This window comes from Hydractinia symbiolongicarpus, chromosome 3 (genome assembly GCF_029227915.1).
Source record: "Hydractinia symbiolongicarpus strain clone_291-10 chromosome 3, HSymV2.1, whole genome shotgun sequence".
Taxonomy (NCBI): domain Eukaryota; kingdom Metazoa; phylum Cnidaria; class Hydrozoa; order Anthoathecata; family Hydractiniidae; genus Hydractinia; species Hydractinia symbiolongicarpus.
Window position 1 is genome coordinate 29268018 of NC_079877.1, and position 24639 is coordinate 29292656.

At 34.6% G+C, this 24639-nt stretch overlaps 1 protein-coding gene across 1 annotated transcript; it reads left to right on the forward strand.

Annotated features, from left to right (window-relative positions):
• The first annotated feature begins 14576 nt into the window (after window positions 1–14576).
• On the forward strand, window positions 14577–23211 carry LOC130636718 (uncharacterized). Its single transcript, XM_057446538.1, has 11 exons — window positions 14577–14731; window positions 15843–15907; window positions 15993–16030; window positions 16696–16897; window positions 18422–18654; window positions 19174–19341; window positions 19714–19874; window positions 20331–20500; window positions 22062–22199; window positions 22796–22857; window positions 23069–23211. The coding sequence occupies exons 1-11, from the start codon at window positions 14661–14663 to the stop codon at window positions 23162–23164; spliced, it is 1404 nt and encodes a 467-aa protein (XP_057302521.1). The 5' UTR covers window positions 14577–14660; the 3' UTR covers window positions 23165–23211.
• Window positions 23212–24639: the final 1428 nt, after the last annotated feature.

The following is a 24639-nucleotide window of genomic DNA, read 5'->3' on the forward strand; positions in this document are numbered from 1 at the left end:
AGAACTTTCAAATATATCTTCATACTTAAATTTAAATGAACTTATGATCAATATAGAAAAGGGTAAAACTGAAGTCATGCTTATTGGAACAGCTAAACGTTTATCGCTAAATACTGACGACTTCACTGTTAATTATAGAGACACTTAAATCAACCATGTTGACTCTTACAAATATCTGGGAATTTCAATTGACAATACATTAAACTTCAGCCAGCAGTTTGATAGATCATACAAAAAAGCCAGTTCGAGGATTAGACTGCTTGAGAGAATTAGACCTAACATCACTTCAAAAGTAGCTGGAATGATCTATCGGTTGATGATTCTACCTGTTTTTACTTACAGTTCGATAGTTCATTGTGACCTCGCCAATGGTCAAATTGACAAACTGCAATCCCTTACAAATGGAGCAAGACGCATTGTCAGTGATAACAAAAATTCCGTTTTTTTACAGCAAGATGTTGAAACAGTCGTGCATTTTCGTGAGGAAGTATTTGGATGGAAATGTTTGTGCTAACTTTGAAAACTACCTTGAAAAAGTAAATCATCGAATATCTCAGTAAAACTTTCTTAAGTAAAACTTTCGACAGCAAAGAAGTCATTTCATGATTTTGGAGCAAAATTAATTAATTTTGACACATACGCACACATACACATTGACGCAGGACAAACATTCATAACAGTTTTCACAACTAAAGTTTTTATCCTGTACAAACATTTTTAAATAATTTTAAATAATAATAATAAAACTCGAATCATAAGTTCAGAAGAAAGAGTAAAAATTTGCCCCACCAGTACGTGAAAACTGACAGTAAAACAACTGCTGAGCAAATTTGCTACCTAGAAAGGTGTTCTTAGTGGTTGTTCTAACGTATTTCGGTATACTTTCTTTCATTATTATTTTATTTTCAGCTTGTTAAGAAGCATTCTCCTTTTGATTTTTTCTGTCTGAATCTTATTCCATACTTCGCTATCAATGTCTTCACGCGCCCGTCCGTATAGAAAACTTCTAGAATTTCCCTCGTGATGATCTTCCCAAATTTCGGCTAACTCTACTCGTCTTCAACTCGGGAGAATTTGACCCGTTCTTTCCTAGTCCCAAACACGTTAGGAAGCGAACAAGACGAGGAAGATATAATGGATAAGCTGTTGCTATCATCATTCCTGTTTTTAGTTAAAGGTGATCCTAAATAAAAAAACGACGCCTTATACTATAATAAACATTTAAATAAACGGAAAACGCTTTTTTTGCAGTTACGCTTGTCTTTACCTTGACACATTGGCGCTTTTTGTAATGATATAAAAACGTATCTATCGAACAGTGTTATTTTCGTGATACAGTCTGATGCTAATTTATTACATTTGTAACTGGCTAAGGACATTTTGTAGTCAAAATTGTAATTTATTTATGACAATTAGGGAATTTAAGGTAATTTTTGCTGAAGCTGAATCTTCTTTTTCTTTGTTTAACTTCATTACGTATCATACTTTATCTCTTAATTGCAAGTCGCTTAATTTTTTAAAACTTTGATGCAAATCTTTTTTTTGATAGTTAATGTTACTTTGCTTTCAGCAATTTCGTTTGCAAAATGAAGAAGAACAGCTTCTGTCAAGACATCTCCTGCTTTTTCATCTTGGCGTGGCTCTCTTAAAAGTGAGCGTAGTTGGGTACTGGTAGAGAAATCATTTTGATTTTCCCTGTAGGAAGTATGTTTTCTTTGCCTTTGTTTTTTGAGTGGCACATGAAATTAGCCAAGTCCTGTTCCATATCTGGCCTTGACATGTGCGTTTTTGTAACACATGTGTTTTTTACCATCGTTGGGCTCGGTCTCGGTTCTAATGAGAGTTTTAACAACGGCTTTGTTCAAAAAAGAATGCAATTGACCTGTAACGATTGATGACGACATTTTATTGGCACTCCAACTGACCAAAGGAGGCTCTTGACTCGCAGTTACTACTTTTTTGACTTTTATACCATCAAGTTGGTTTCAATAAAAGTAAAGAAAACCGACGTTTCTTTCTGAAACTCGGGTGTGTAGTATATCATGGCAGGACCTGACGACGAAATTGTTTTATGATTCATAACTCTTATCATATAACAAGCGTTCTCAAATCTTTCAGACAAAACTCATTATAGGTCAAATTTGTCAATGCTCCAGTTCGCGAGGCATTGTTCAAACACTTATCATATTTGGCCAGTTTTCTGTATTTTGTTATTTTTCTACAACAACGAGCATGCTCACACAATCTGAGGCAAATGATTTAAAGAAAATTAGCACATCACAGAGGACAAATTTGTGGTACAGCGAATGCAAATAACTTTTAATTGTGCCTGCCTTTCTAATTTTTAAAAACTCATGGGGCCCATTGTCTCTAATAATTTTTTTTCAAACAAATACTTCAGTTTTTGTTAGCATCCTTCAGAATTATCTGAACCTGTTGAGAATGCTGTTTTGATGCTCCAGCCGTCTGGGTTAGTAAGCCACTTTCAAAATCATTGTAGAAAGAGTGTTTGTGCCAAGCGTAATTACAAGCTTCAGATTTTTGTCTTCTTCATCTTTTGCGTCACTTTCTTCACCATCACCATCAAATGCATTTTCTGCACCTGTAACAATACTTGTCTATTTATCATGGTATTAAAAATGCATTCGATTTTTTTAGAAGAATAAAACTTATTAATTCAAGTGTATCCTAGTATTTTTTCTGCAATCAGGCAATCTTGGAGATAGACGTAAACAGCTGTTACCAGAGGCAAAATAACAAACAAATAACAAATATTTATGCGACAAATCTTTCTAATGTTTCTAAAATTCATTTTTGCTAAAATCATTTTCTCTAATTATTTTTCTTTGAAAAGTATATTTAAGTAGAATAATCTTAACGCAAACATTATTCACAACCGTTACCGCCCTTTTGGGGATGCCAAAAATTAATACAAAAAGAACAACAGTGTATTAAGTCAAAATTAGTATAGGGAATGTATAAGTATTCTGCTTTTGTTTCACACATTCACACGGTTGGGTATAAGTTATATGCTGGTGTAGTAAAAACTTATAATAAGCTTATAAGCTTATAGTAAAGCTTATAAATGGCTACCTGAAGTATTGACTAGGACATCACATTTAATTGGAACATTGGAAGAGTAACCTGTAGCCAATTAGCAAAGTTCTATAATAAATACCGCAAATAAAACAACGGTGTTTTGCAGTAATGCCACTATACCATGTGTAATAAAGTGTTTACCATTTCTGTTCTCTGTTTCCATACATACTGGGGAGAGTTAACATTAAATGTAGAAGCAGCAGCTAAATACTGGCAAGTGAAATTATGTATAATCTATGGTCGATGTTGTTAAAAGTCAGAAATCTTGTGAAGATTTGTAAATAGGCGACGGTAATAAAACGTCTTGATATTTCCTTTAGAAATATCATGTTTTCGTTCTGCATCTAAACACAATAAAGTCTTTCTTGACACGCTAGTCATAAATTTGTAAGCTGTGGTTTTTCTTCAAAAAAGGCAAGAAAAAACACACGATCATCTGAGCATTACTTAGTTACAACACGTCAAAAGTCTTTCCCTGCATCTGTGTTCGCATGATAATTATTTGAACTTAGCTAGTACACTGTGAATATGTAGAGTAATAACACTGTCAGACTCGATACTCATTGTGGTAGAGCAGGCTAGAGTAGGGCAGCAGAAAAACATCATCCCATCTATTTAAGTAGTAATAGTAAGGCCACATTTCTGCACTGTCCATTTTCTTGATGGTTGCTATTAGGTTTGTGAAATTACTCACCTTTCTCTTTCGATAACATCTAGATAAGAGGAAACTTTTGCAGCAGGTACTATCGTTCGGTCATATATTGGTGTCTGAGAGGCACAACTTCGACGTTCTGAAATGTACCAGCCCTGGTCACACTTCTGTGCAATCTGTACATTGCCATCGTCGTTTTTGAAATAGTATTTCTTAGGATTCCCTTTATACACAAACGAACCGTTATCGTCACTTTTAGCTGCAGAAATTGGCAGCTTTTCCACGTTCAATGTACAAAACAAGTTATTTCTTCTTTCAGCTGATGGCTACTTATCCAACTCCATTGACTCTGGTTCTGTCAAAAGGATGGTAAATTTGAACTGAGCCTTTTCAGCTTCCACTGTTTCTTTTACAGCCTCTGTAACCCTTTAAAAAAGAATTCGAAGCAAAAGAAAGTTACTGGTATAGTCGCAAGGTTCTCATGAAGTACTTTTAGCAGTATTTAGGCATAAGTAACTAATCCAATTGACATTTTTGTTATAAAACTAAAGAGAAAATTTTTTTTAGCGCGAATTGCGATTTTTTGGGCGTTTTTGCGGAATTAAATTAGTGCGTTTTTTACCCAGATTTGCACTTTTAAGTTCCACACTTTTTAATTCTGCACGCTTTTTTCTTTCACTTTTTATACCCTTAAAGGTATTAACCATAATGGAATTAAATTTTGACTTCACGCATTCTATTATGAGAAAGAGTTTTTTTTTTGTATTAGCTACACAAAAAAAAATAATAATAGTCTGAGTTAATAGTTAAACTATTAACTCAGACTCACAGCTACATAGCTACAAAAGGTGGAAAGCAGAGTAAGTAATTATGAATATCTAAACAATAATTTTAAACTTACCTTGGTTCGAAAAGCTTGTAAATAAAAAAAAAGATTGGCTAGAACGATTTGATATTCTTTTGCGTCACATCACCGCAAAATGGGACGGTATTATCATAATTACAGGTGACTTCAATATCGACTTATTACAAGGTGATAAATCCACAATCGAATTATATCAAGATACACTTATGACTTATGACCTAAAACAACATATTACAAAACCAACCCGAAAATCGACATCCCTTATTGATCATGTTATTAGTAATATACCGGAAAAGGTAGTTAGTGAGAACGTTTTATTGTGCGATGAAATTTCTGACCATGATGCCCCGCATATCGTTATGAATATCAAAAAGGATAAATTCGAAAAACGATACAAATTTATACGTGACGAGAAGCAGTTGAACATCGATGAATATATTAGTGATATCGAGAAGATTCCTTTTTCCTTGATAGATACTTTTGATGATCCGGAAGATCAACTGTATGTTATGAATGAACTCATACTGTCCTGCATTAATAGCCATGCTCCTTTGAAAAGGTGTAAATTTACACGACCACCAGCTCCCTGGATGAAGGACCCATCCATTGTATCGTCGAAACTGAAACTTGATGAACTTCGTAGTGAATTAAAATCTTGTGATGACAGAGAGGCTAAACATGAGTATGTTGAAACGAGAAATAAATTGAAGAAGGCTATCAAACACTCTAGAAGAACCTTCTATCAAAAGGCTTTATCAAGTAACCGTTCAAAGGAAGTATGGAAAACCATAAGAACTATTATTAAACCACAGTTCAAACAAATCAGGCAGAATCCCGATACCATCAATGATTATTTCAATTCCATTGCAATAAAGTTAAGCAATACAAATGAGTTAAACATTTCTCCCACCATGAATGATGAGGCTGTACCGGCAATGGATTTATTTGACCTTCGTCACGCTACCCAAGAGGATGTTCTCAAACATTTGAATTCATTGAGAAGTGATTGCTCTACTGGTGGTGATAACATACCAGCGAAATTCATAAAACCAGTCGCAGCCCAATTGTCGCCAGTCCTAACAAAGATTTTGAATAACTGCATCGATGCAAACGTATTTCCAACATGCTGGAAGAAATCACGTATCTGTCCGGTACCTAAAGTTCCAGGTGCTTCACAACTAGAAGATTTTCGTCCAATATCAATACTTCCTGTACTGTCGAAAGTATATGAGAAAGTCATTTTATCACAGCTTTGTGACTTCATTGATAGATATAACATTTACGCTTCAACTCAATCTGGTTTTCGCAAAGGTCACTCGTGCATCACGATACTCTTAAAATTAAAGGACGACATTTTGAAGGCTATGCAAAGAGGTGAAGTAACTTTATCAGTGTCAGCAGATTACTCCAAAGCATTTGATACTGTGAAATATGACGTTCTGATTAATAAGTTGAAGAAACTCCAAATGTCTCCTGCATTCATCAATTTGATCTCTAACTATTTGTCAAATCGCCAGCAGTTTGTGCAAATTGATGACAAAAAATCGGACACCTTGCTGATCAAATACGGTGTTCCCCAGGGATCTATTCTTGGTCCGATCTTGTTCAACATCTATGTCTCTGACCTATCGTTGAATTCGTCGTGTAATTCTATCCAGTACGCAGATGACACAAATCTTTACATACACTTCAAACTAAAAGAAATGGATATCGCAACAGCAAAGCTTCAAAGTGACATTAACCAAATAACAACATGGTCAAAGATAAACAATCTGATGTTTAATTCCATAAAGACAAAATCAATTATGTACTCGACAAGCCAGTTAAGCTGTATAAACAATTTAAACTTCAGTAACTTATTCAAATTCCATAGTAATGGTGCTGAGATTGAGCGGGTATCCTCTCTCAAAATACTGGGCATAACATTCGATGAACATATGACGTGGTCTACACATGTGAATAACATCATTAGATCATCATACGCTACGATTTCGACATTAAAGCGATTGAAACGTTTGGCACCTTTTCACGTGAGAAAGAATCTCGCTGAAGCATTGATATTATCAAAGATAGACTACGGAAATCTTATCTATAATAATATTCCACAATATCAAATGAAAAGGTTACAAAGAGTTCTAAATGTCGCTGCCAGCTTTGTTCTTCAGAGATATGCTTCCACTAACGATGTGTTAGTAATACTGAAATGGCTGCCAGTGCAAGAGCGTGTAAATTTATCGATACTAAAACTGGCACACAAGGTGTTGTATGACGAATGCTCACCTGAATACCTTACACTGAAATGGTACAAAAATGGTCGAAGCCTGCGATCTGATGCAGAAAACAAAAATAAACTACAAAGCGACACATTCCGAAAAACGTTTATGGATTGCTCATCAGCGTTGTTTAATGATCTTCCTGGCAATATTCGTTCCGTTGTCAACCATAAAGAATTTATCAAAAAAGTCAAATTATTTTTACACGATAGTGCTTTGTGCAAACTCTTATCCAAATAATGTGAATAACTCTATGCATGTAGGCTACCTATTTCCCCCCATCTTTTCATTATAGTTCTACCTTTTTTGTGTGTCCTTACATCGGTGCCATCAATTTATTTATTTTTAATTAGTCTCTTCTTTTTTTTTTTTTTCTTGTTCAATGTGTCTACTTACTCTACCGGCACCATTTCGTACTCTGTGAGCCCATTTATTTCATTATGCACTTAGATTCAATATATTTTCTTACTGATCTTATAGATTTTATAGATTTTTATAGTTTTTATTGTTTTGTAGGCAGAAGAACCATTTGTAAATTATGGATGCCAAATATATGTTTAATAATAATAATAATAATAATAATAATAATAATAATAAATAAACAAATAAAATTTTCACACCAAGTGAGTAACACAACCCTTACCTCAGCAATTTTTCTGTTATTCTAATAAAAACTGTCCTGGACATCAACAGATTTTCTTTAGTCTCAATATTTTATATTATGCTAACAAACCATGTGAGAAAAACAAACGTATATTTCTATCCAATGCCACGATGTTTCCTTACAACATTTATTAATTCATTCAATTCATTCGAACTTTATTTTGTCTACCAAAAGAAAAAAATGTCTCGTTTTGGACCCTCCTCCGCATAGCGTTTTTCGTTATATTTGGGTTACACGAATTGCAAAATGAAAATCCTTCGATCAAATCATGGAGGTATATATAATCTGATAAAGCGGAATAATTTTTTAGGAAGCGTTAAAGGAAGCGTGTAATCGCTGCGAAAAATAAACTTTGATATGGGTTCCTCAACAGTGGATAGAATGACAGTAGAGGTATCTCTCACGCTCGTGACTTCAAACTGTGCTGAATATTAATTCATTCATTCAATTCATTTAATTCATTCGAACTTTAACTTTGTCTACCAGAAGGAAAAAATGTCTTGTTTTAGACTCTCCTCTGTATAGTGTTTTTCGTTATATTTGGTTTACAATTCAGATATTAGTCCGTTATTTAAAATATTAATTTTGTATTTGTTAATGCTCACGTGTGGTTTTAAAATACTAATACAGTCAGTCAGGGGCGGATACAGGATTTTTTCTCCTTAGGCGGATTTGCGAAGCGAAGCCAACTCGTGATAAAACAGCTGGGGGTCTTGGCCCAGAAGCTTTAGCTTATTTATCTATTTCAGCACTCAAAAATGCAGCAGACAGAACCCTCACATGTCCATTTCTTATATGTTATTGGAAAAAGAAAAACAACCATAAAATTCATAAAAAAAAGCCAAATAATGTTTTCAGAAAAATTAAGGCTAAAATTAGCCAGCCGGCAAAACTTCTTCTTTCTTCCAGATTCACATCCAGATAAATGAAATCCAAATATAACATTTTTTAAAGATTAGAGGATTAAATTAATAATCCAGTCAAAATCTTCTTTCTTCATTCAAAATCTTCTTTCTTCATTCAAAATCTTCTTTCTTCATTCAAAATCTTCTTTCTTCATTCAAAATCTTCTTTCTTCATTCAAAATCTTCTTTCTTCTTTCTTCCAGCTTGCACATCAGGTAATATAACCAAGCATGAACAAAATGAATCTGTCATGAAATGAGTCAACTTGATCAATTGTCAAAACCAACCAATGAATAAATGAATGAACCACAATCAAAACTGAAAATTTTTAAACTAAATTTCAGTACACCGGGTCAACATGAAGCATCAAAAAAACATACTCCCTTATATACCAACTTACTATACCTACTTCCCTTACCTACTTACTATACCTACTTACTATTATCATTGCGTTAGGGGATACTCGCACCCACCAGGCTGACTTAAGACAAGTATTATCATTGCAGCTAGCTGTTTGGTAACCTTATTAACTGAATATTATTTATACTACTATCATGGACGTAGCTACACAAAATTTATGAAAATAGCTTAAATCTTATCAATCAAATCTAAAAAATTTAACAATCAGATGAAAAGAAAAAGGGCGAGGGGGGGGAGAGAAAAAGAGCAGAGAGGTAAAAAAGATAACGGGGGAAAGAGGGGGGGGGGGTAACTTGGTAAGTATTATTTATTAACATTTCATTATCATTAGTTATATATTATATATCTTAAAACATGTCTTAAAATTTTAGTCTTCTGTTATCAATGAAAAATTTATTTATAACTTCATTTGTATCGACGTTTATTTCTTTATGGATGTGGAGCAGTGCTAAGCCATTTAGTCTATCGTTAGACATAGTACTGTGGTTATAATTTTTTAATCGTCGCAGTGCAGAAAAGGACCTTTCATATTCACATGAGGTGATTGGTAATGTGCCTAAAATTCTTAGAGCCACAGTTATATTTTCAAAGGCAGGAATAATAGCGCTTTGGCACCACAATACAATTAATTTATTTTTAAACATTCCTTAGGGATTATAAACAAAAGTAAAAACAGATAGTTGCCTCAAAGCGACGAATGCTTTCTCTTTTGCATACCCAGAAATAAAATTTCCAACACTTAAATTTCTGCTTAACAACTTTTTCTCAATATTTCTCCAATGATCTAATGTTCCAAAATTAGGAAACTCTGTTATTTTATCTTTAAAATCTTATAAAGACTTTTACATTCGCAAATATCATTGCTTTTTACAGCAAGCAGAACCCGATTCCGCAAGCTCCCATCAGAAGACATGGTGGATCAGAAAGAACTTCAGAATTGCAGTTGGCCGAAGTTGGCCGAACCCATTAAACAGACCGGCTACCGCAAGGCAATAATAATAAGAAGAGTAAATTATTCCTACGCAACCATCCCCTAATATCAATATTTCTTTCGCTGTAAATTTCGACTAAAGAGAGTCCAAAAGTCCACACTTCGGCGAGATTCTTTTTACGTCACAAATTCTTTTGTTTTAACCAGAGTCCAAAAGTCCACACCTCAGCGAGATTTTTCTCGACGTCATAATTCTTTTGTTTTTCTTTTGTTTAAGAGAGTCTTAAAGTCCACACCTCGGCGGCCGCCGAAGTTGACTGTTTTTACGGCAGAAAATAAAGGAATCGAGAAAAACAAAGTCAGCGAAATGCAGCAAAATGTAGTTCGACTACCGTAAGAGCCATAGTACTTCGGCAACGCACATCGAAGGAGAGTCGAGCCTCGGCAAACACTCCTGAGTGGAGATAAGAATATTACCTCGGATCCTGGGCGCAAAGGAATCTTATTAAACGCTTATAATAAAAATTATGCGTTGCTTTAAATCAATTTCTACATTTAGATACACATGATTTTCTCATTGGCAAAATTTCTCCTTAGGCAAGTGCCGAAGTGGCCGAAGTCTAAATCCGCCCCTGGTCAGTATATACTGTTTCAAAAAGCCTTCTGTCTCTTAATAACTGTTGCATAAAGCCCGAGTCACACCAGACATAAACATTTTAACAAATGGGTCATGAACTGTTGTGTACATTATAAAATGTCTCACATTTGAAGCGGTAGTTGCGTTTATTTCGTTTTATCTATTTAAAGGGTCGTTCTCTTGTGGTTACTTCAAAATACTGGTGGTACTCTGTTGGTTACTTCAAAATACTGGTGGCTCTCTGGTGGTTACTTCGAAATACTACTGGTTACTGCTGGTTCCTACTTTAAGTAAAAGCGGAATTTTTGAATACTGTAAACTCAAAAATCACATATATACTCACCATTTTCTTCTGTTCTCTGACTTTGCAAGCTTTGTTGAGAAATTTGATATTCTTGATTGTTTGCCTCTTTTTGCCTCTTAGCTTCAATCTGCATCTTTCTCAAAAACGACATGATGATGGATATTGACAGAGCTCTCTATCAAACACCCTGTAAGTTTGTTTACATAATCCCAGAACTTGTTTTGAAAGCTCTCTACTCATATCTCCTCCAGCGCAGATTAAAATCAATACATTCCCGTCTGATGCAATCAAAATTATTTATTGTACAACTAGTTGATAAAGACCCGTGAAAAAATCCACTTAGGCAAAAGGACATTGAAAAAGTTGGTTGTTTAATACGTTTTGTTGGCGTCAGCATTGCAAATCCAAAAAAAATTAGCGAAATTTAGTTTATTCGTTGCCTGTAACGTGTAGAGGTTGAAACGCTGATCAAAATAATGTATAGGATCATATCTTTTTTACGAACGACTAAGGACATATAAGAGTTTAAAAATTTTGCTGACGTCACCAATAGCCAGTTAAAAGGCGAAAAAAAAAAGTTTCAGAAATTTATATCCCTGTTACCTTCATCGTATAGACCTTGAAACGATGATCATGAAAATGTATAGGATCATGTACTTTTGACAAACGGTTGCAGAGATATTGGGTTTAGAGGTTTTTTGATGACGTCATCAACCCGTCCATTCTGAAACGGATTGGTCCTAGGTGGTCCCTAGTTACCTACGCGGTGAATCATTGACGTCGCCACCTCGTTTCCAAGTTATTTGGCCTCAAATTTTAGGTGCACTGTAATGGCTTCATTAATTTAATATAGCATATTGACGTTAAAGTAATGTTATTGACGTCGCGCCGTAACGTCAGAAATTTTAACATATTAGATATGTATTTTTCGGCAACATCAAAGGAAAATGAGCACATCCACTTTGCAAAAGTCACAGACAGACAGAACTGGCGTATTATTACATAGATTTCTTTTTTCGCGAATAATCGAATGTTTTGATTTTCGAATCATCCAGTCGAATTTTCTTTAGAAATGAATAAAATTAAAAAAAAATCGAACTTAGATACAAAACAACAGTTTTTTCTTGTTTTGAAAATAACATCTTTTATTACTGTTACTACAAATCTTCTTCATCAATATGGAAGAGGATATCATTACTATCGAAGATTTTGGCAACCAAAAGAGAACGCCTTCGATAGATTTGCTATAAAGACACTGAGCGAAAATGGAGAAACTGTTGGACACTTGCCAAAAGAGTATTACTTAGATCGAGGTGCGTCTATGTATTGCACGCTTTTTTCAGAACATTATCGCCCTTCTCCCTTAGTACAAGGAGGACTTGAAATAGAATGTCAAGCTGTGATCAAAACACCAGCTACCGTTCTTCAAGCGAAATTAACATCACGTTATTTAGATCTAGTTAAAGATCTCTACACGGAACCAACAGAAGACATAGCAGTTGGAAATCTGTTCAATTTCGTCATGACGTTGCAGCCTACAGTCGTTACACCGCAAGCCCCCGGCAAAAAGAAGAAAAAGTCTCCATCCACAAGCACTGTTTCAAATAATCGGGACATCCGAGAAATGCTCGCAGCTCCTAAGAAGAAAAAAACACCAAGTGTTATTGTAGTTGACGAAGATTAAAGTAGAAATAAATCATTACTTTTGAAAACTGCCCCGTTTTTATGATTTTTTTTTTATGGTGAAAAAACTTTCGCGTTTTGATGATTTAGAATTTCCAAAGGCATAAACTTTCGCGAAAATAACCAAAAAACGCGAAAAACGCGAAAGTTAATGCCCGCGAAAGTTTCTGCCCCTAAAGTATTCAAAACCAGACTAAACCAAATACATTTTGTTTGACGAAATTGTAGACTAAGCAAATCAAATGAAAAATCGCAATAAAAAGGAAGCCTGTAAAGCTTTGGTACAAAAGCAAGTAATTGGCTCTTCTTGGTTTCACTTTTTGTCTTTAAAAAAAGAAAGTATCATTATCAAATTCGTTACAAACAACTTAACTCCAAATCACATTTTGTCCTGGTCAAAAATAGTAAAAACACTTCCTCCGAATATCTTTACCTTTTGTCGTCGCTATCTCATACTTTCTATTTCAACAAAAGCTAACTTAAAGGAGCGTAATCACCCTTTTCGAAAAAAATTAAGATATACATTTTTTTTTATTTAATTCAAAGTTCAGGCGGAGTTATGACTTTCCTGAAAATTTGAGGTGTAAAACGTATAATTAATGGTACTTTAATATCTTGAATTTATTGTTGTTTTTTCCCAGCCGCCATAATTAATGATCTTGTTGATCTCTTGTTCTTGTTTAATAAGCGGGCCGTCGCAAAATGTTGGTATGAAACTGTAGGTAAACAAATGGCCTTAACTTTTAATGAGCTCTGAGATGGACGGCTAGACGGTCATGTTTGTCTCGCTGGCCTGACATAAAAAAAACAGCAGGTCCTGAAAACATGGTTTCTGCAGACCTAGTCGTAAAACCAGTTTTACAGTGTGATCTCTCCATTTTTCAATATATCTATTTAATTATACGAAGTTCTGTTTAGTACAATATTTTTTAGCCAACCTCGTCCCAGGACCCCTTTTTCTTTTTCTATATAGGTGACGTTTTTCAAAAAAACCTTCTTATTGGCTAAAAAATAATTAACTTCCGAATCCTTGTCCCCAGGGTTTGTTGCCTGATGCCAAAGCCGCTAGCACTTACTTAACGGCAAACAAGTTTCTTCGCTGCCGTCCTTGATGTCAAAAAGAACCCATGGGGACGCCCGACGTACACATTTTCCACATCGGTCTGTCATGATGTCAAATGAAATAATGAAATAATGAAATTATCCTGCCGATATCCGAAATAAAGCTGTGACGCAGTAATTTTTAACAGTTAGAATAAAGTTATCAATATAGACTAGTCGGTGGCCCGTGGACAAATCCATGGGTTCGCCTATCCTTTATATACCGCATTTGCTGTGTCTCACTCCTGTGGTTATTATTAATATAGAGATAACAGAAAGATTTAGTGAGAAATTTTTAGCACTAGTGAAAAAATAGCCAAATATCTCAGTCATAGGTACTAACTGAGGTCCTTCACCAACAGTGAGAAAAATTGCTTCAATGGTATTCCCCCTGAAGTGTCAGCGGTTGCGTTAGACCATGCTTAAACCCAAGACTTTGTTGTTGATCGTACAAGTCAAAAGGAAAATCTTTAAAACACGCTGTTCGACTGCTACCATGACTGCAACCGCACCACAAAGAAATCTTCAAATTTAAACAAACAAGAATGTAAAAATAAATAAATAAAAATTTTTGCTATGTTTTTAGTTGTGTCCATTTCCGTCAAGAACATTGACGACAGATAATTGGACAAAGTTAAAAGAAATCGTTGAGTATGTTGGCGACGTAATGTAGCGTTTTGACGTGAAAAAAGTCCAGCTACTAAGAAAAGAAATAATAGGCCAACCACTTCGGATGTGCTGGATGAAATTATTTTCACACAAACATTTTAAAACACAGATTGTTAATGGCTCCTTTGAGTTTGATATATTTTCTGTTGTAGAAAATGTGAGCATGCGCAGTAGTCTTCTTCCTCCTTAAATGTAAAGATAGACACCCGTCTCTAGTTATAGAAAAAAGTTCTCATTTGATGTAACAACCACTATACAAGACTGCAATACTCTACTCTTGAAATATTTATACACCTTTAAAGCTGGTCAAACGTACTTAATTTCTTGAAAGAAATTCAATCTTTTTAAAAGTATGAATAAATAAGGTAAATAAACAAGCCCAACATTATTTGAACGAAACTTAACCAAGTTTTAGGTGCAGTCTGGCTTAGAAGGTAGCAGTGAATCGGAGCTAGCAATGTTTTTTCTTATTCTTTCAATAATTTCTTTGTCCGGTGTGTTAGGTCACTCTTGGTTGAGTTGTCCACAGTAAGTTGGTTATTTTAATTTATTTTCTTATGTATGGCGAAGGCAAGTCACGTGGTTTTAAGTTCTTAAAAGGCGTGCAAGGCATAAAAGCCCTCACATGTCAGTTAGTTCTTGTGATTTTTTAGTGAATTAACTTCAACTGTGCAATTTAATAAAAGAAAAATCCAAGTAAAAAAATTGAAGTGTGGAGTTGTAAAGTATCATTCAAAAAAATGAGCTAGATGTAGAAGTAATTATAAGCTTGCAGTGCTTTGTATTAACAACTTAAATTCGGCGATTATTCTATAATTTTTTACCATTCTTGTCAACCTCGGCTACAGGACTATTTCTTCTCAGCGGTGCTGCGCTTTCAGGACGTTAGGGTCGAGCTTACCATTTTCGTATAATGCTGGTAATTTCCTCTTTCCTCTAAGTCAGTATTAAAATCTATAATTACTAAAATGTAATGCTCGGATTGGAGGACAGATTAGACGAGACAACCTGGTCACTATTAAGTGCGCAATCTGTGCAAAATGCAGAGTCTTGTTTTAACGAACATGCCTTTTAGATGAACTTTTCGCTAAGTTAAAAATGATGGTGCCGTGATTTTATGCCATACTACAATTCAAACACAAAAGCACACTTTTCGTAGTAAGCACTTGAATATTACCAAGTTTCTTTGGAAAAAAACAAATTTTAAAATCGCAAAAAAAAATAGCTTTTTGTTCACAGTGACCCCTACAACACAAACGTTATAAGGAGAACTATTAAGGAAAAAAAAGATTAATCAAACAAACCGATCCATACCAATCAATTTTAACTACAGTGCCTCTACGAATTCAACGCAAATGAAAAGTCCTTGCTGGCCAAATTATTTCAGGTTTTCAGCTTCCTGTGCATGGTACAATGAGAAATACTGGGTATTTGTAATACTGGGTATCAAAGTACAAACAGAAAAACATATGGAGAGTGTAGAGTTAGAAATAGCCTTCGCTTGTCAAGTTCCGTTAAACTTTACAGAAATTGACCAAGAGAGACACAATGTGTGCAGGGTGTTTACCTTGATAAGCTCTCGAAAAATTGTCGATAGCTTATATGTCTCGTTCATTGAGTTAACTTTTCCTATCTTTAGATCATTCGATACGAATCCTGTACGAGGAGGATTTTTTGTTGGTCCTTGCGAGGGTTGGCACAAAGGTAACTTTTTTTATTTGAATTACTTATTTCGTCATGTTATATCTATTTTCCAATGTTATTGTTTATATCATTCTTATTTTGTTAGGGGGAAACACCAAAGTTAAAGCAGGAGATCGGTTAAAGGTGACACTTTCAAATAAAACATTTCAAATTCTGTTCCAACATTTTTACGAAAGAGAAAAGTTTTAGATTCATCGCGAAAAAAACTAATATCATATCGTACTAATATTATTGTGTATGTTCGCTAAAAGTACAAAACAATGAAACAAATACCACAGATTTTGCGAATTTTGGAACTTTTTATTGCAAAAAAATAACTTCCGTGAAAATTTCTTCCGCTAGGATGCATACTTCCTGCAGAAACGGAATTTGATCTGTAAACTGCATATTTTTCTCTCTAATAATAACAGTATATTTTCTGTCGGTTAAAAGTGGGCCGTACTAACCACGCACGAAATCTTTAAGCGACAATAACGAATGCGATATAGTTTATTGACTTTACCGTGACGGACGAATTCCCGTGGATTTTCCACTAGTCTCTATAATAATAGCCGTCGTCTGTCTGTCGACTACAATCTGGCCATACTAAACCATGCACGAAATCTTTAAGCTAAAGAGACTAACAAATGCAATATGTATATATATATTCTTTTCGAATTTGCGTAAATTTTCGGTGATTTGTTTCAATATTACTTTTTAAAAAAGTTAGCAATCATTTTGAAAAAAATAATCTAAACTTATTTTATATCTTTTGATCCACCAGTTCATCTTGATAGCCTTCCTCTTAGGTTGGATGGACATCAAACAATCATGCTGGAGGATATGTTCGTTTAGCTCTTGTACCTGAAGGACAACACAAAAGTAACAGAAATTTTGAACAAAATGTTATGAAGTTAGCATGCTATGGTAAAGATCAACGCCCTGGTAAAACTCTTTATGGAGATTGTATTCATCCATGTAATGCAAGACCTGGATGCCAATATCAGTCAGGTATGGGATTGTATTTTGATGATAGATAGTTTCGTAGATTTGTTAGAATATAATGGAATTTCAGTTTTCATAAGCACTGATTTGAGAATACGACACTATACTACATTTTTTAAGATTCCTTACTTAACAAATTTATATTTCCAAAAAAAAAGCTGATTTAAACCACGTACATATTACCTTTCTCCTTAAAGTGGCTACGAACCGGTTAAAATGCTCGCATTCCGTATATCCCGGGCACATATTAAAAATCCGGAAAACGCGTTTTGGGCAATGAACAGACCAACGCACTTTACTCGCTGGTTCAATATTTTTTTTCGAAAAGTATATTTCAAAGAAATATTTCATCAAGACTCATTCTGGATAAAAAATGACCAAGGCTGGAGAAGATAAAAATTCTAAATATATCTATATGTACGAGTCTGTAAATTACATACATGGCGGAAAAATAGCTATTTTTGTTCTCCACGGCCATGAATTCGACTTTCGTGTAAGTCACTAAAGTCGAAAACCAACAGCCGTTCCGTAGCCCCTTTAATATTATTGTTATTATATTCCATGTTGGAGGGCAAAAATATTTGTTTTTTCCCGCGAAATCACAAGTAATTCTAGACCTGAAAGAGTTTATTTTTTTTTTTTTTTTTTTTTTTTAAATTTAATTTTATTTTTTTTTTTTTTTTCTCGTCACTGTCGAATAAGCATTTTTAAACTCTAACAACTTAAAAAGTCATAAATTTTATAAATACCCCCAACCTTTCCAGAACGTCTGAACCACGATGAAAGTGGCGATGATAAGTGAAAGGAACGTACTGAAAGAGATGATTAAGTTGTTTAATTGTATTTAGACCTGCTTATGACAATCTAAGAATGCATTTTTTTACATATATAGTGAAAAAGCAACGCATAACTTTTTTCAATGTAAATTTAGCATTACGCTTTAAATTTTAAATGTTAAAACGAACATCCTACCAAAGTGAGTTGATCTGATTGGGCAATCTTGATCCTTTGCTTAGTATGTTACTAAGCAACGCTAAATTCAACTTTTTGGGGTAATACAAGTATCAAAAAGTATATAACCAAAAAATCATTATCACGGGAACCAATCATTGAATGAAGCCAACGCAATGCAATAAACATTGTGTTAGCAAGTAAAAATTTAATGCATGTTCAAGTAATTTTATAACAATGTGTGTAAAATAAAACTTTCTCCACAGGATTAAATAATCCTTCTATAAAATGTTTTGTTTTTTGAGATAGATATCATACCGAATCTCTTTTTCGTTATATCTCTATAAAGTTTTTTTATGGTGTAAAATTTTTGGTTAATATAAACACGCAGTGCTTCTTCTTATGTTTACACATGCTTTGATCACCTTTGTCACTTTTAAGCTAATCTCTCCTCTCCATCTCGAGCTTTCAGTATCTCGCACAGATTTTCCAGTTTCTTGTGAGTTTCATATCGAAAAATTCCAATACAGATAAACAATATAATAATATATGATACAAATAAATATACAAATCTCTTAGATGTCGGTGACGTCGAGAGATATGACACAACCGTCACCATACCAACAAACTTAAAAGATGGTACCTATATCCTACAATGGGCTTCCTTAGTTGGAAATATCAAGGAGCCATATTTTAGTTGCGCTAAACTAACGGTAACCGGTGGAAATCCAAATATGAAATGTCAATCAACACTGCCTCCAGTAACTTACACTTGTGAGAGGTCTGGGGGACCACCTAGATCGCAGATCACGGTATGTAGCCTCCTATATGTCGATTATTTAAAACATTAAATTCAGCAACTCATTACCTATATACTATATACATGACTATGTTTATATAGTTGAAAAACACCGTGAAAAGTGGTCTTGTTGCTGACTAAAATTAATATTTTTATCATCTATTTTTTATAAACATTCAAAGTTGCTTATTTTTCGATAATTTTAGCCCTAAAAGTTGCTTAACAGCGGTAGGGTATAACGGAGGAGTTCTCACTGTGTGTAGGTGAAACATTCATTATATTCAAAGCGAATCAACAATATATAACAAAAATCCCCTTTAATTTTTTATAGTTGCTAAAGTACATAAAATCTTAGCACTATTTTCTTATTTGTTGATTGCTTTTTCAAAAAGAAGTGTACTGCAAATAATACCTCGGTTTCTGTTACTAAATATGAACGCGTTAATCCTGGTACTCGACCCACATTGACATGAAAGAACTAACATAACATATATAACTTGGTATAATTTACCTCAAGGAATTCTATATTTAGAAAGGCATCAAACGAGGAGAGTTCTGTTATCACAAAGATAAAATGGGAGATGTTGATGATCGCATTAGAGAAGTTCCGATCAATGTAGATTGTGATGCTAGGATTACATGTGATAACTCGATCAACAAGAAGAACTGTTTCGCGCATAAAAATATGGATAAAATTAAGGTAAAATTATAAACAGGTAATCATAGATTAGCCAGTATGTCTCACTAAAAAAACTTACAAGTGCACTGATTAGACTCCCTTTTCGTTAAGTGCCCTCTTTCAATGACTGTCTTCTTTGATCAAGTGCCCAGTCTGGTGAATCAAATCTTAACGTAAGCGTCAGTGCAATTGTCTTAAACTTGTTTAAAAGGCAAAAGAATTGCAACTTTAAAATAATTATTTTTAAGTTTTGGATATTGTTAAATTGTTCAACGCCCCTCGATTAGGCAGCTTAGCAGTAATAAGGCTCTTGATTGATAATAGTATAGATTTTGATTGAAACGAAGAAAGCAACATTATTGATATAAAATAAATATTTCTTTACAAATTCAGAACGGCTGGGATCCGAAACAACCCAACTGTGGAAGCGTGCAGCCCCCACCTCCACCCACTTGTGATGATAAGAAACAAAATCAAGGAGAAAAAGATGTTGATTGTGGTGGTCCTTGTAAAGCATGCCCTACAGCCCCATCAAATACTGGCCGATATCATTCGTAAGTTATTATATGTTACACTGTACGAACAAAAAGATTGCTTTAAATAATAATTCTTATACTCTAAAATTGGACCAGAAAAAAGCTTAAAAAATCATAATTTTGCCTAATAAGAACTATCAATCTTGTCCCCGGGGCTTCTATTTCGCTTCTAGTATGTGGCCAACACGCATATCCTAAAGCTAAAAAGAAGAACTATAATTTACCCCTCGGATCATAATAAAGTCAGAATTTTAACTAGTGAAAATGTTTCATTTCATCAAATTAATGCAAAAATTTAAAATATCGGGTTGCAAAACAGTTAACACTACCTAAACCCGAAATTAAAAGCGCTGATATTGTTTATGATATAAAAATATATTAAAAAATTTTAAAAAATAGCGGGAATTATTTATAGATCATTTTTGGAGAAAATTTTTCCTATTTCTTTTCTAAACTCTTTCATTTCTACCTTAGTGATATTAAGCACACAGTAGAGGGAAACTGGGGCCAAGGCATTGTGGGTAAAATCACCATCTTTATTATCAAAACAGTGAGAAAACCATGGCAACTAACAGTGCAATACGATAACCCAATTAACATTCAAAACACTTGGGGAGCGGTGGTAAAATCAAGAAACAAAGGAAGTAAGTTTAAAAGTTTATTGTTTGTGTTTGCAAGAAAATACATGTAGCAAAAAAAATTGGATTACAAAGTGTGACGGGATTACAAAGTACGGTGGGATTACAAAGTACGATGGGATTACAAAGTACGACGGGATTACAAAGTACGACGGGATTACAAAGTACGACGGGATTACAAAGTATGACGGGATTACAAAGTACGATGGGATTACAAAGTGCGACGGGATTACAAAGTGCGATGGGATTACAAAATGCGATGGGATTGCAAAGTGCAATGGGATTGCAAAGTGCGATGGGATTACAAAATGTGATGGGATTACAAAGTGCGATGGGATTACAAAGTGCGACGGGATTACAAAGTGCGATGGGATTACAAAATGCGATGGGATTGCAAAGTGCAATGGGATTGCAAAGTGCGATGGGATTACAAAATGTGATGGGATTACAAAGTGCAATGGGATTGCAAAGTGCGATGGGATTACAAAATGTGATGGGATTGCAAAGTGCGATGGGATTACAAAGTGCGTTGGGATTACAAAGTGCGTTGGGATTAAAAAATGTGATGGGATTACAAAATGTGATGGGATTACAAAGTGCAATGGGATTGCAAAGTGCGATGGGATTACAAAATGTGATGGGATTACAAAGTGCGATGGGATTACAAAGTGCGTTGGGATTACAAAGTGCGTTGGGATTACAAAGTGCGATGGGATTAAAAAATGTGATGGGATTATAAAGTGCAATGGGATTGCAAAGTGCGATGGGATTACAAAATGTGATGGGATTGCAAAGTGCGATGGGATTACAAAGTGCGTTGGGATTACAAAGTGCGTTGGGATTAAAAAATGTGATGGGATTACAAAATGTGATGGGATTACAAAGTGCAATGGGATTGCAAAGTGCGATGGGATTACAAAATGTGATGGGATTACAAAGTGCGATGGGATTACAAAGTGCGTTGGGATTACAAAGTGCGTTGGGATTACAAAGTGCGATGGGATTAAAAAATGTGATGGGATTACAAAATGTGATGGGATTACAAAGTGCCATGGGATTGCAAAGTGCGATAGGATTACAAAATGTGATGGGATTGCAAAGTACGATGGGATTACAAAGTGCGTTGGGATTACAAAGTGCGTTGGGATTACAAAGTGCGATGGGATTAAAAAATGTGATGGGATTGCAAAATGTGATGGGACTACTAAATGATACATGATACATTATAATTGGATTTGCAACAAACCCTGATATTTTGCCGAGATAACTGAATATAATTGAATAACCAAGATATCAAAATATTCCTAGGGAGACTTTAGTGTTGTTAACTTGTATGATTTGAAATTAGCTTTAGTAGTTGTGTATACACAACTACGTTGCTTTCAAGACATCAACCTCTCCCCAGTGCTTTTTTGTGTCTCGTCGGTGCTGGGCTGAAAAAAGATACAACAGGTCCTGGGATCGAGGTTGTCAAGACAGACATAATTCGTATTTCTTCACAAGCAGCAGAAATCAAATGCGTTACGCTTGACAGAAAATCTTTATTCATCAATATTTTTTACCGTAGATAATATTTTCACCTTCGTCAAAGAAAGTTGGGGAGTGAATCCAAAAGCAGGTGACAAACTTGTTATTGGTTTCTCAGCTTCAAAAGCACGTGATGCGAAAGTTGTGCCGTTAACAATGTCCTTCAATGTTGACGATGGTTAGTATGCTGATGCAGTCATTTTTCACGTCTAAATAGAGTTTAAGAGAATTTCTCGGTATATTTTTACTTTAGTTTTTTTGTTAAAAACGAAATTGAATATTTAATTTTCTTTCATCACCATATAGTCACCTTTTTCTGGTCAATTTATGACATTTTGAACCTAAAATTCAAATTTCTGTATCTACAACCGGTCGAAAATGATACAATTCTTCAGAGACGCATAACATGACGGCATATACAGCTTTAAATTTGCTGTCAATTAAAAGAATTGTTCCAACCAGAGTTATTACTGCTTCTATGAGATCTTAAATACTGAAAAAGATTACCGTTGGTTCATAATACCGGAGTGGTATTTGAACAGTGTAGGGGGAGGAAAGGGTGGGGGGAGCTGGACCGGTGGAGTAGGTGGGTGAAGAAGCCAGGATGGCTTGATCTCTAACTATTTTCCTTTCCCTTATTCCGTGCACCATTTGTCAAAAGAGGACTGCTGGTTTTTCGGGGTTGTTATATTCAGCCGCTTTTACATCAACACAACACATTTTCTTCATTAACATTCCTCACATCGATTTTCATTTTTGCGTTTCTGTTTTTAGGTCAAACCTTTGTGAAACGTCACATTGGTTCATTGGGTCCGAATCCACACAACAGATGCGGTGTAAGTTACTCAGATTTTACATGAAAAGTGAGAGTTGTTTAGATTCAAATTAGTGCATAACAAAACCCATTGAGTCTGGTGTAAAAGCACAAGTTTCACAAGCGTTTAGTATTCCATGACTGAAAACTGTCATTTTTGGTACCGCACAATATACCTTGCAAGTGCAATATACGCGTATTGTTTGATAATAATGTTGTATTCTTTTCTCCAGGAGACCCGATGTAAACAAGGATACGAATGCATCACCGAAAGTGACTCTCCATGCAAGTCACGTGATTGTATAAGAGAATATTGTAGAAAGATTTAAAAATGTTAAGAAAAAAATATGTGTTCAGAAAAGACAATTTTTTTTAATCTGGTGTATTGTTTATCGAGACAAATTCAATTCCAAGTACTACACAAGGGGTAACAGAATATACCTCCTTAATATTTCCGATTTTTACCCCCTTCATAAAATAAATCCGAAACGAATGTTTCTTTGGTATCAAATACCGTAGCTGTGGGTGGAGGAGGATTCAACTATCTTGGTATAAAGTTTGGGAAGGGACAGACTTAACCACTCCAAAAACCATTTATATGATGGAGCTATGTTAATCCATGGTTAGTGAAATTCAGATGAAAGTCAGGAATATAGCATAGCACATAAAACATTGATTGATGGTGGAGATAAAAGATTGCTGGCATGAGCAATTTTCCAATGACATCATTTTAGAACACGTTTTCTCCACTGGTCATTTCTATCCTTCATGAATTACTTTTTGGGATAATAAGACGGATTTCATTTATTTAACCTTCTATCGACTTATGAGGCGCCAAAAAAATAAAAAAAGTTTCAATACGTTTCTTCAGCACAAAGCACCATTTATTCGTTTCATATCTTGAATGGAAAGATCTATGTTGCTACTTAGAGTCAAAATCAACAAAGTAGCACTAAAGCACTCTTGGACGCCCCTTAGTAAAAAATGTTAAATCATACGGTTATATCTTGTGTTCTCTCGAACATCCGAATTTAATTTGAAAATAGAAAGAGTAGCTAAACAGAAAGTAAAAAAATCAGGCGAGTAAAAGAACTAGCATGAAAGACAACAAAAGATTATCGCTTTAAGAAAATTTAAAGTAAATAAGAATTTAGAAGATTGAAGCAAAATTAAAGAATAAAGTACTTCAAAATACCTCATTTCCAGGGAATTTTGCCTTTTTGGGGCCAAAGGACCCTGGGGACACGAGGATGCCGTAACAGTATTACCATGCAGTGAGCTTTAAGATTGTATTGTAAGAAGAGCAGTGGCAATAAAATAGAGAGAGAATTCCAGTGTATTAAATGCACATTAAAATATTTCTTTGCAAGTAAAAATTTTAAAACATGTGCTTAAACCATTTTGTTAAGAAACGGCATTTCTCGGGTCATAGGGGACCCGGGACAGGCGTAGGGCCGTGACAACGATAATTTTGTTGCTATGGTACTTGATGGTAAAACAAGTATAGTTTTTATTGTATTGTTTTGAAGAAGAATGACTGCGGGACATTGCAAAACTCTTCCTTTTCTAGCTTTAGACTGCAATGCAATGTTCACCGTAAGAGAGTTTTTTAAGAAACATATTCAAACTACTAGAGAAAAAATCCTTTTGCAATGTAACCAAATAAGGACAAAGCAAATAAACTAAAACTGAATTTTATTTCCATATTACAATAAAAAATGTAATATCAATAAATACAAATTTTCAGTTATATATTCAGCTTCTCTATTACTCTTCATTTCATACTCTCACTTACGCAAACAAA